This window comes from Phocoena phocoena, chromosome 4, assembly GCF_963924675.1.
Source record: "Phocoena phocoena chromosome 4, mPhoPho1.1, whole genome shotgun sequence".
Classification (NCBI taxonomy): domain Eukaryota; kingdom Metazoa; phylum Chordata; class Mammalia; order Artiodactyla; family Phocoenidae; genus Phocoena; species Phocoena phocoena.
Genome location: NC_089222.1, coordinates 93,372,992 through 93,386,998, shown reverse-complemented (window position 1 = coordinate 93,386,998; position 14,007 = coordinate 93,372,992). Strand labels below are relative to the sequence as shown.

General features: G+C 35.0%; 1 protein-coding gene across 6 annotated transcripts in view; it reads right to left on the bottom strand.

The window, feature by feature from the left end:
* The window catches only part of CBLB (Cbl proto-oncogene B), a 212,187-nt gene that overhangs the window by 183,827 nt on the left and 14,353 nt on the right, over positions 1–14,007 (bottom strand). For all 6 annotated transcript variants that reach the window (XM_065876496.1, XM_065876494.1, XM_065876498.1 and 3 more), the window contains one exon: positions 13,452–13,702. In XM_065876496.1, the coding sequence (XP_065732568.1) occupies positions 13,452–13,702 (251 nt within the window). The remainder of the gene's footprint in view (positions 1–13,451; positions 13,703–14,007) is intronic.

The following is a 14,007-nucleotide window of genomic DNA, read 5'->3' as shown; positions in this document are numbered from 1 at the left end:
CTCAGATGTCCCTCAGAGCTGGTATGCTCGTGCCCCACCCCCCCAAAAAAAGTTAAAAAACCTTTCAGCTTTACAGCAAGAATACCAGATCTAACTGTTCAACCCTGTCTTTAAAAGCGAAGAAAAAAAGATGGCAGTTAAGGAAATACACAAATACCAAAAAAAAAAAAAAAAAATCTTAGCTCAAAATTGAAAACGAATTTTCAAGTTTGAAAATCCTTATCTGTAACAGGGAACTCCATCAGTAACAACACAAGATGATCACCATAATAAGACGTTTTTTCATTTGTGCACACGTATTTATACACCCCCTGAAGAGTCATGAAACGATATAATGACGATCTGCTGCACAGAAAGTAATGAAGACGACGAAGCACTTCTGTCAATAATATATACCAAACGAAACTGGACTATTCATGTCGAAAGCATAGAGTTTTGGAGGATTCCCCAGTTGCTGAAAAGTTCTGTGCATTCAGGGTCATAAATACAACACAGCATAAAAACAAAAGCAGTCTTTGAAGAAATGTTAAAACAAGAGGAAGTGAAAACATTCAGAAGAGCTCAGATGGAAAACTAGTATGTCAATAGGAAAGCTGCAAAATATGTTCACTGCCGTGTGTGGTTTGCAGGAACAGGCAGCATGGTGGCACTCTGAGTTTTTCAGGGGGTTATTTCATAGGTACGAAGGGTAGCCATAAGGACACTCCATTAAAGTGATTCCAAATCGGAGTAATTTCACCAACTTTATCCAGAAATGTCACTACATTAAGGATATTCTGCATACACAAAGAATTAAAAATTGGGAATTCCCTGGCGGTCCAGTGGTTAGGACTCCACGCTTCCACTGCAAGGTGCACACATTCAATCCCTGGTCGGGGAACTAAGATCCCACAGGCCAGCCAAAAAAAAAAAAAAATTAAGAATTCCTGTAAAATATAACCATTCTATGATCAATCATAGTGGTATTACTGTGTTTATGGACATTTTTTTCCTTCTAAAATCAATGGCACTTATTCCCAAATCTGAAAAAGTTGATATTCAGAGTTTATCTACAAATTCTAAAAGCTAATAAGCCTTTGGACACTTCACCAGACACTTTCCCATGTAACACTTTCATTTTCTCGTGTTTCTAGGCCCTAGTAGCTCCTAAACGAGGAATAAATCAGAATTTTCAAATAATCCTACAGTAATTCTAGAGGAACAATCCTATATTCTCGTGAGTGTTGGCCACCTCTGAAGCACTGTTCTTGATACTGTGGGAGATACAAAGAAGTGATTTTTGCCTTTAAACAACGTATAATGAGACATTTAAAAATGACCTGTCTTAACACCATTTTAAGAAGATGGCAATATCTGACAATATACAGTTGGTTAAGGGTCACAAGAAAGGTCTTGATAAATGTCAGAGGGAAAAGAGATATTTTGGCTGGAGTGATCAGAAAATGCTGAAATAACATATGAATGGAGCAGAGTGGGAGCTTCAGCTATACCAATAATAGGAAAGAGGGTCTGCTAAATGGGGAGGAGGGGACATGGGAAGATGAAGGAGAAATGGCAGGCTAAAAGGTTGGCATGCAAAGGTAAATTCTAAGGATAGTGATTAGGTCAATCTGAAAAGAATATAAAAAAGAATTTCATTCCTTCTTTTCCAACAAAATTCTTCCAAAAGCCTTTCAGAAACTTATCTGTCTTGGGATCCTTTAAAATGACTTACAACTGGGAGTGGTCACCTACCTACAGTGGTAATAAAGGAAGCTTAGAAAAATGAAAAGAATTCTGAACAGATCTGGGCTTTCTAGCCTCACCTGTGCCATTTCAATGATCCGAGGTGACTGTATACATAAAATGAGATGATTTGACTTGGGGATTTTAAGAGCAGGTAGGACAGCAGAAACAGCTAGGGTACTTTTAAAAACGTGGAAACTCACATCCCAACTGGTAAAGGCAGAGGTATTGTAGGAAGTCAGGGACCTATACTTAACCATTCTAGAGGGTTAGAACACATCATTTGGTCCATGGGCTATGTACAGAAGCCCTTAGATTAGATGATTGTCAAAGACATTAATGACATATTTTGTGTACCTTGTGTTTAAAAAAAAAATACAAAAAAAAAAACCTACAAAAGTTTAAATTCATCACACTTTAAAATTATATACAAATTAAATACATCATACTGACACAAGATAGAAAATAGGGGTCTAATAAAGATTTAGCTCTCAATCATTGACTCCCTGCCATTAACATTTTATTGTCCTCAGAAGATCACAATGATCAGTAATTCATAAAGCATCACTAGCAGAACAGAATAGAAAATCAACAGGAAGAAAATGTTTATGTTAAAAATGCCAAGTTTCTAAGACTGCCATAGAAGATTATATCAATAATGCAGGGGTCAGTAACCTTTTTCAGTAAAGGCTCACATAGTAAATATTTTCAGCTTTGTGGGCCATATAGTCTCTGTGGCGACTACTGACGTCTGTCACTGTGGCCACAGAAAGACATGTCCAAGTACCACTGAAATTTTATTTACAGAAAGAAGCACAGGCTGGGTCTGGCTTACAGGCTGTAGTTTACCAAATACTGGTAAAGTGGGTGAAAGACTGTGATAAATTACCAACTTTACGACTTCAGTTGCTTTATAAAAACAAAATTTTTACATATCCAACTCTGTGGAGAATAAACTAAAATTAGAATTATACAGGGGAAAAAAAAAATCACAAAAAATTTGGTAAGGAGAATTCTCTGTTTCTTAGGACTTGAATCCGTGCAAACCTACTTTAATCGGATAAATGAGACCTGGCTGACAAGAATAGAGATCTTTAGTCAAATTAAATTTTTCTCGAAAAGAATAAACTTGACAGCTCCACATGCTGTTACAACCATAGAAAATCAATATACCCCATAAAAAACCTTTAGAACAAAAACTGAAATGTTCGCAGTATCTGCAAGATGAGTTAAATTTTATTTTCGTTAATATATCTCAGCAAGGAAATACTTAGATAACCTCTCCCATTTCCTCAAAGGAAAAGACTTTGCTCACCTGGAGAAATTAAAAGTTTTAAAACTCTCTCTCTCAAACACAGATGTAAATACAACAAAAAAGCTTGTTTCAGATAAACAGTCCTGAACTTAACGAATATAAGCTGTCTTGCAAAAAAAACAAAAGTTCCTTTTACTGACCATCTGACATACGATATCAATACTGGTTTAATGAAGATGAGAAAACACCTCATTTTCACAAGTATAAAATATGCTAATTGCTCGAATGAGTCTTCCTCAGACAATACCCTTCAGCTGCCAACAGCCGCAGGCTCACACATGCCGACTGGTAATAAGACATCATTTAGAAATACATCACACGTGAATATATAAAATTCCTGTCAAGTCATGTAACCTCCAATTTAGCTTCTCCAGATAGAAAATGGAATCGGAATACCTACCACACATTTGTGAGGTATGTTTGATAACAAAGATAATAATACAAGGCTTATAAAACATAATTTCAATCTTCCTTACCTATTGAAACTAATTATTTGCTTTCAATTACTTGGGTCTGAACATAAGTTTCCAGTCACCAAAGTTTAAAAGAGAATGAGGTATTATTCAATGAAAAAAGGAAACAGAATTGTTTTCTCTTTTAAAAGATAATGAGTTCAAGATGAAACTGTCTCAGTAAATTTGTTCCTTCTTTTAATTTTAAATATTTTTCCCTAGAAAGCCAACAAGAATAGAAAAAATTTATATCTAAATGTTTTCACTATTGTTCTGGATATCACACTTTTCAGGCCTAAAAAGACCTAAGAGAATCTGCTAGAGGGAACAAGTTGGTAGAAAGGTTCCTGGACAGCTTTTTGATCAATAATATAAAGAGGACAGGCATACATAACTGTTGCCCTTCTCTCCTCAGTCTTGTAGCCTTAAAAAAATATGGAGCTGCAGCAGGAATTCTACAGACATTAGGTGACTAGAGTGAGGACAAACCCAACACACTAAGGAAGGACATTACAAAGTCAGAAAGAGCTTAGTCTCTGACAGCACTGCTGAGAATTATATATCCCTATATATGTAAACTACTGTTGCTCAGGTATTATTACTTTTATCCAGACACATTCCTAGTTTATGCAATTTATATACTCAGTCCATGTTGATAAAACACTTTTAAAATTGTACTGTCCAAAATTTAGATTAATACTTTAAGGCAACAGTTGGCAAACCACAGCCCCCAGGCCAAATTTAGTCTACCACAATGTTTTTCTAAATAAAGTTTTATTAGAACACAGCCATTCCAATTTATTTACACACTGTTTATGTCTGCTTTCCTACTATAAAGGCAGAGCTGACTAGTTACCAGGGACCTGGCAAAGTCTAAAATATTTACTGTCTAGCTCTGTACAGTTTGCTGACCCCTGGTTTAAGCCACTCAACATGCCATGTTCAGAAATAATTTACTCTTGTTTTCTAAAACCCTTGAGTTGATTCTCTAAAATCTTAATTTGAAATCATACTTATAATACTTTATATCTTAATAGTAAAGACACAAAGTGAATGTGAAGTGTACTCTCCTCTATGCCACCAACATGGAAAATACCTCCCACATTTTTTTTTTAATTTGCAATACAGAAAACTTTGTAAACACAGATTTAATGATGATGATGTAAGTCGTAATTAACTATTTTAATTAATCATCCAGAGCTTATCACAAAAATAAAAGAATAAAACAGGGATTCTTAATCAAAGGGTAATCAGGGCTACTAGTAATATTGTAAATTAATTAAATATACATATTCATAGTACTAATAATTTCTAAAGAGATGGCATTTTATAATTTTATACATTGAAATCAGTAAGAATGTTATAACAAGATACTTATAAATTCATTTATTTCGATTTATATAAAAATTTTATTATTGATGAAAGTCAATTTCACCATGCTTTTCAATATATGCGTAAAAATTAATCAATAAATTAATTCATCGAGCTTTTAATTATAAACCTGAGAAAAAAAACTACAAAATTATTTGAGCTACAGACCCTTCAAAAAATAATTTTAAGTAATTTGTTTAGCATTATCTCCTACCGAGCAAAGTTCTTCACACTTTCATGACATATACTCTATTGAGTTTCAATTTTCTTTCCCTTCCATAGTATAAATTGTGCTGTATTCAGTCACTGTTATGGGTGAACTGTGCCCCCTAAAAAGATATGTTGAAATCCTAACCTCAACCCTACCTAGGAATGTAACCTTATTTAGAAATAGGGTCTCTGTAGATGTCATAAAGGTAAGATAGGGTCATTAGGTTAGGCCCTGAGTCATTATGACTGGTGCTCTCCTAAGAGGTAAATCTGGACACACACACAGAGGAGAACATCAGGTGATGACAGAGGCAGAGAATGAAGTTATGCTGCCACAAGCCAAGGAGTGCCTGGAGCTATCTATCAGAAGCTACAAGAGTCCTGAAAGCATCCTGCCCTAGAGAGCTGGAGGCAGCATGGCCCTGCTGACATCTTGATTTCAGACTTCTAGGCTCCAGAAGTGTGAGAGAATCAACTTAAGACAACATAAACTTCAGGTTTGTGGTAATTCGTTACAGCAGTCCTAGGAAACTCATAGTCACACATCTATGATTACATGTGATTACATCACATGATCAGATGTTCAAAGTAACACATTTCAAAAATAAATCTAAATTGTCTCTGAGTTTAATCTGTTCCTCAGTGATTCTACCAAATAAGACAGGCAGCCTCGATCTCTCTTTATGATTTAAATCTATAAATGGGTACTTTCTGTAATGACCTATGCGTATCCTGCTATAATTAACACATCTATAAACAACTCATGTATAAATGCAAACTCCAATAAGAACTCATGCTCTGACAATAATGAGCTTAAAGAGACAAAGATTAATATTAAAATGGGTTTAGAAAACTGAATATTCCTGAAGCACTTTATTTCAAAACTGTGAGATATGAGTACTATTTTATGACCTACCCAATTAGTGCTGGATGCTAATCTGTTTGGACTCCAGGAAATTCTACTTCTATGTTAAATCACCGGGAAAAAAAGATGCTTCTTGGACTAGATTTCCAAGCATTCCTCAGGCTATAGAATTATCACTGCAGCTTGTCTGTTTTATAAACAAACTTCAATTTAGATTCGTAAAAATCTGCCAAAGGAGCTCTCTTTAACTAAATAACAAATCTGCCACTTGAAAGACATCATTCATCAACCTTCTTTGTGGGAGTATTGTTATTATGAAACTGAAAACAGGCATTCTTTCTTGAGTGCTTCACAATTTTAATTATCAAATTTGAATGTCACCAGATATTTACTGAAAGGAAAACATCAATTTTAATGAACTGCCTTAAGACTGAAAAACATAAAAGGTATTCAACCATAAAGTGCACTTGAGTCTTGTGAGTTGGCTTACTGTCTTACTATACAATGGTTACCACTCAGCAATTTATGAACATTTAATCAACTCTCAACTGCAAGGAAAAAAATTCTCCAACTTTAAAATCAAAATATCACGTGTATATAATATATATTTTGACCTGGAAGGAATTTAAATGAATTACAATAAAATTTTTGATACTTAATAAACCAGGTGTTAGAGACTGAATGGTATTAACACAGGGCTGGGGAAAAAAAGTAAATAAACAGCAAATAAATGGATTAATTGTAAACACTTTATTTAAAACTTAAAAATAGGGGACAGTGGATTTAGTCTTAAATTTGAATATCTGAATAGCAGAATAATTTGTGTTCTTTCATATTTTGAAAATATATCCCAAAGAGGAAACTGCTAGAGAAACCCTTCACTTTTGACTTACATGAAAATCAACACATAAATTACTTTGTATCCAGTTAGCAAAGCAGCATGGATGTAGTTGGCCAAAGTCCTTAAGAGTCAAAGATTCTGCAAGCTCTCACCTGCCCACTCTGACAGACTCCCTTTGTTTAACTTTGAAAACATTTGTCTAGAAAACTTTCTTGTGGCCTCTACTCTCATAGTGTGTTAAAGAAATAAACTCCTTCATTCCCAAACTTTAGAAAAGTATATTCACATCTCTCAGATGCTTTAAATATGAATGAAAGCATTATCAAGACTGAATGAACTTTCTATTCATTCGTGATAAATTAATCTCAGGAAGATATTCACTTTTCCTAGAGAAAATTCCATTTCCTACTTGGCAGACATATTTCTACTTAAAAGGATTGATTACTATTTTCCTCTGAATCCAAATTATATATTATCATTTTAAAATGTCACAAATTAATCTTCCACTTCCTCTGTTCTTCCACTGAAAAGAAAAAAAAATGCCTAGAATGCAGATACATATAGAAAAAATTAAATAGCAACTGAGTATGTTTATATTAAAATACTTGTGTTCAAACCTATCAGTAACCTATTTTGACTTACTTAGAAATCATATTTTTCTACTTGCAACTTGTCCCTTGTCCTCATGAAATGCAAAAGAACTGCAATTTTCACCATTAGTAAATAAAGAGAAATAGAAAGATTAGGTTAATATTTAAAATATAAAATTGTTTTTTTAAAGGAGTATAAACCATTCCTTCTCTTGCATCATTAAACAACAGATACTTCATAGAATAAATAGAATGCATTCAATACTGTACAAATTATTTATAGATAACATAACTTCCCTAAGATTAATTCTCCTGCAAATGGTTACTGTAATTAAAAAAAAAAAAAGTATTTTTACTAGAAACTACTATTAGATTTGCAAAACTATTTAACAGACTGATGGAGCAACAGTAAAATTTAGTCTGAAACAAACGACATCTTCATTTGTTGATGCTGAAATGCCTTAGCCAACAAATATTGTGAATATCCAGAAAATAAGTTAAAGACTGAAAAAACACTACTGGAGTCAGGAAACCAACCAAGGTTACAAAGAAACCTTGGAGGAGAAATGGCATCACACCACCAGATTCCTGCACTCTTTCCTCATGTCCTTCTCACAATGTACAGGGCTGCCCAGGAGAAAATGTGGAACTTGATGTGGGATTATAAACAAGGCCATTAACCTGTGAGATCCCATAATAATTAAAACTATTCCACAGAACCCAAACTGTGTACACAGGTCAATCTCTTCCTATGGTTAAACTGAAAACCCACAAGGAATTTCAAAACTGCTTCCATGACCATGTAATCAACAAGTACTCATGTTTATACCAATTTAAACATTTCAATTAATGCATTATTCTTTGGCCAAAGCAATGTTGTCATACAGTGGTATGAGGAATGCAAGCAGGTTGGTTTGCAGCTTTGTGTTTTGTTGTTGCCCTTACTGTTATTATTGTTGTAGCTGATGTTGTTTTGTTTCAACTTTTAACTTAACCATTTCTCTTTAGTATATCAGTTTCAAAATGTTCTTGGTACACTATCTCATGAATTACAACACAGGCATAAACAGCAAGTAGAGTGATTTGTAGTTCTTTAGAGGGAAAGGCACTTTATTAATGTAGCAGGCTATACGTTTATCTTTGTTCAGCCAAATAGTCCATAGAGAAAAAGATTTTGCCTGATGCTCCTGAAGGATTTTAAATAAAGGCTAGCATCTTCTAGAACTAATTTTTTAATGTCAAAATACTTTTTTAAAAATAATATCATTTAGAATGAGTATTATTATACAAGCTATGCACACTATGATTTGTTTTCTACAACACATGTGCATAAAGAATGGTCCAGGGGCTTTCAAATGATATTAATAATAAGACAACATCTGTGTATTACTCTTTGGCATGAATTTTTTAAAAGCCTTTATTTTTTTCACAGATAGGTTATCAAACTCAGAGCTATTTTTCCACCTCAGTTGACTTCTGGTTTTGTTCCAGTGATTGCAAACCGGAGTGTGGGAGGGAAAAATGGGTTGTAGCACTCTGGTTCACTGAAGCAGTTCTAAAATATGGAAAATCTGATTATCGTTATGCCATCACCTCTGGGTGCTCTAAAAAAAACAGTGTCCAACACCAGGGCTTGAAGAACAGGAGATTAATATATAACTTTTTATATGAAAGAATAAATATTGTTCTATTAAAATGGTCAACTGACAAAACTGCCAGCCACATCACTGAGGAAAGGCATCTCCTGTCAATTTCATATTTGTCACCTGTAACTACCTTCACACCCACTTTGACTTTTGCCACTAAAAATTTAAGCAATATGTTACAAAGCTTCTCCTCTTCTCTGTGCTTGAAACTATAAATTGTCCCTTCTCTACATGATTCCTGAAGCCCACTCCACACATTCACTTGAAAACGTTATGTGTGCCAGAAATCACTGAATTACTATTCCCAGAAATACCAGCTCAGAATGGTTTAGACACTGCTGGAGAAGCACCAACTCAGTGTGAGGTTCAGCTGTTTGGGGGGGAGGGGGAACTGGGGAAAAGGTGATACTGGAGAAGGAAGAGGTTTACTATAAACGTCAAGCGAGGCATGCAGGCTGCCTCTACCAGAAATCATTATTCCACCCATTCTCAAAGCAAAAGGCTTGCATTATGCACTCTTAATATCTATTTCCACAGCAAATAAACTTACCTAACTATAATTTCTACCTTTCACCCGCTACACAGGGAATACACTGCATGCCATTTGCTATATCTATTTATTTTTCTATTTATTATATTATCACATTTGTGTGAAATTGCCTTAAAAATTCGGGCTACTCATATTTTAGCAATCAATCAAAGCACAGCTAGTTCAAAACTGATGCCTGATTTTTTTCCCATTTGCCCTTACATTTAAAACAAATCCACAAAGAAGTTTATTTTTGATACAACAAGAACATTAAAGTAAACATTTTGATTCATGTACTCATAAAGTACAGAATCTCTCAGGGAAATGCTGGTTTAGTCAATGAACTCCAAATTACTATTTCTAGTATTACTGTCCTTCATTTTCAGCTTAAAAATACTAACGTCCCGGGCTTCCCTGGTTGTGCAGTGGTTGAGAGTCCGCCTGCCTATGCAGGGGACACGGGTTCGTGCCCCGGTCCGGGAGGATCCCACATGCCGCGGAGTGGCTGGGCCCGTGAGCCATGGCCGCTGAGCCTGCGCGTCGGAGCCTGTGCTCCACAACAGGAGAGGCCACAACAGTGAGAGGCCCGCGTACCGCGCAAAAAAACAAACAAACAAACAAAAAATACTAATGTCCCTAGTGACTTTACAGAATAAAAAAAAAAAGATTGTTCAGAGAATTTATAATATTCCCAATTAGCAGTGTGTAATACATGTTAGATAAGAGTCATACTACTTAAAAGAATATTCAATTGCCTACCAACCCTGAGAACATTCTAAGGAGTTTCTTTTATATTCTATAGAGCAAAACATCCAGAGTTCCGTGTACAGTGACACGTTTTAGCCTCAGTTACATTTGGAAATCTAAGGGAACACAGAAGTGAACGTTTAAAAATATATTCCTAGGGCTTTCCTGGTGGCGCAGTGGTTAAGAGTCTGCCTGCTGATGCAGGGGACATGGGTTCGTGCCCCGGTCTGGGAAGATCCCACATACCGCGGAGCGGCTAGGCCTGTGAGCCATGGCCGCTGAGCCTGCGCGTCCGGAGCTTGTGCTCCGTAACGGGAGAGGCCACAACAGTGAGAGGCCTGCGTACTGCAAAAAAAAAAAAAAAAAAAAAAATATATATATATATATATATATATATATATTCCTACTAAAAGAAACATAAATCAGAAACATAAATCAAAAATTTATGTCTTGTTACAGTGTACCAAGAATAGTACATTATTATGAATTATGATCATTTATCGAATGTAAGTTTTGCATAAACACAGTGGCCACTGAACATTATCAGAAAATTGAACATGGATGAAAGAAAAATCCAATTAGAAATATGCTATACCATCACAGAAGCTAATAAACTTTATTTTAGAATTGAATTTAGGACAGTGACAAAATTTACTTGGACACTTAAAACACAGAGTTGCCTCGTTGTGATCAGTTAGCATTATGCAGTCTGTCATCATCTATGGAAATCTACACACAACCAAAATTTATAAAGATTCCACCATGATATGCTCCCACATAAAAAGCCAAAAAAATCTGAATTTATTTATGAAATGGTAGTTATAAGACATTTCCTGAGTTAGAAATGTTTCAAGTTTCTAAAAAAGATGTAAAAGTGAGATACAAGTTTACCCCATCATATATTACTACATCCAATTGAAACACACGACTCAAATTCCTAGTCCTAGAAGTTACACACCTTCTCACTGATCTAATAACCTAAAAAGTAAAATTTCATGGATTACATTGCTATATCAAGAAGAATCTCAGGGCTACCAAATGTGAGAAAGAAGTGTAAAGATGTTTCTAAAACAAGTTAGTTTTATTAGATCTACGTTAAAACTACAAGGCGAAAATACAGTTTTAAACAGAAACATCTGGCTTCCCATAACCTTGGCCATTCTTGGGAAGTCTATAAGAAGAAGCAATCACTATGATATTTCTATTCCTTACTTCTGGAACCTTGTGGCAATTCAAAATGCCCATTAACAGTCCTGGAGAGAGTCTTAGAGCTTGGAGCTAAAAGGCAGCTAACTAGAAGGGTCACCACCCTCAAGATGTATAAACTGTGGTCCAAGAATATTAAGTGATGAGCCCATAGTTACATAATTGGTTAGACTCCTATGATTATGTTAGGATTCATCACTAATTTAAAGAGCAAATGATAAATAAGGAAACATTTATGCCATTTTACCTTTGGCAGAGGGTTTTACAATGCTTGAATTTGATGGTTTTACTCACTCTGGGTATTTCTTTGGCTGCTATTTACAAACAACTTCAGAGTCTATATACCTAGGTAACTGAATTTTCTGTTACACAATCCTATGTTTCATTAGACTATATGAGACTACTGTTTCTGACCTGAAACATTAGAGATTTCTTAGAGGTTTTTCCTATACCTAAGAAAACTAAAATCCAGAGACTTTAAGAGTCTTAAACTAAAATTCACCTCAACTACGTTAAGACATTATATATTTTAATTAATATTTATTTTCCAGTCTGGAAATCTAAATAGACTATCACTATCGGTGAATATTCTAGATAGAACTTAAATGTCCCAGAAGCGGAAAACTCTATTATTTGCTCTATTTAGTTTAAGATAGATCATGAAATTTAACACTGAAATAGCCAAACAACAAACTTCAATGAAGAATCTCTAAGTCAAAAATCCTGGCTATAAAATGAGGATTCAGTTGATGTCACTTCATTCATCACTGCCCCTGCTTCTCACTTAATAGTCAAAGTATAGGAACTGAAGTTACATCTCCCACCCACATCTTGCACACCTCCACCTCCAATCAAGACTACGTCCTGAAGACACTGTCCAACACCAAATGCTGGTGGAATGGAGCAACAGGAATTCTCACTGCTGGTGGGAATGCAAACAGTACAGCCACTTTGGAAAACAGTTTGGGAGTTTCTTACAAAACCAAACATAGGCTTATCATAATATCAAGAAATCATGCTCCTAAATATTTGCTCAAATGAGCTGAAATCTTATGTCCACACAAAATCCTACACACCAATATTTATAGCAGCTTTATTCATAAGTGCCAAAAATTGGAAGCAACCAAGATGTCCTTCAATAGGTGAGTGGATAAACAAACTGTGCTACATCCATGTAATGGAGTATCATTCGGTAATAAAAAAAAAAATCAACTATCAAGCTATGAAAAGACATGGGATAACTTTAAAGGCATACTGTTAAGTAAAAGAAGCCAGTCTGAAAATGTTACATATTATATGATTTCAACTATATGACATTCTGAAGAAAGCAAAAACTATAGAGACTTTAAAAAGATGAGTGGTTGCCAGGGCTTCAAGAGGTGTATGGTGGAGGCAGTGGGGGAGGGAAGCAATGAACAGGTGGGACACAGGGCATTTTTAGTGCAGTGAAACTATTCTACATGATACCATAATGGTAGATATATGACATTATTATACATTTGTGGAAACTCTGAGAACCGTGCAATACAAAGAGTGAACCCTAATACAGACTATGAACTTTAGTTAATAAAACTGTATCAATACTGGTTCATCACTGTAACAAAAGTACCACCTTTTGCAAGCTTTTAATAATCGGCGAAACGGCAAATGGCGGGAGGGAGTATACGGGAGCTCTACTTTCTGAGTCATTTTTCTGCAACCCTAAAACTGCTCTAAAAAATAAAGCTATTAAAACAAAATAAGAACACTGTCTCATGAACTAGCTATTGACACAGAGAAATTTGTGTAAACCTTGTGTAAAACTACAAGGTTTAAATAATATGAAAAGCGAATACACAAATGCAATGATATTTCCCCCAAAACAAACACATGGTAACATTCATCCTAACTGTGAAACAAAAAGCAACATAAATGACCTTAACCCTGCGAAAAATAAAATCTGAAATATTCTTACCTGTCCTGCGACTGCTCTTCGTACATCCTCTCCTTGCCTTCTTTAAAGAGTCTTATTGCTCTTTTTGACTTTTTCATTAGACTATCAATGTAGATTTTAAAATATTCATTCTCACTGAGTTGGGCAAGTTTCTGGTTGTCGTCATATTTACTCAATATAAGTCTCAAATGCTGATATGTATCAGGTAAAATATCAAGTATATATGGTGGGCTATTCTTCAACTGGAGTTTGGGATTTTGGCACAGTCTGACCTAAAAGAAACAAAGACAGAAATAAAACACTTTCATGTGAACTGCAACACTTTCTTTCACAGAAGAGCTGAGAAAATCATCAATCATCATTTCTTTGCCTTGCATAATATACATTTTGATTTTAAAATTATCATCAGCAATCTACAAAGAATCTACATTCCCATCTGTTTTCATACAATTAAATACTATTCTCTTCTCTTCTCATTCAGTTTTTCTATGTCAGACCTTAACTTTCAACCCCAAAAGTTTTCATTCTCTCTTCAACATCCCATTGTTCACGGCTTAACAGAACACCTATGTGCTAA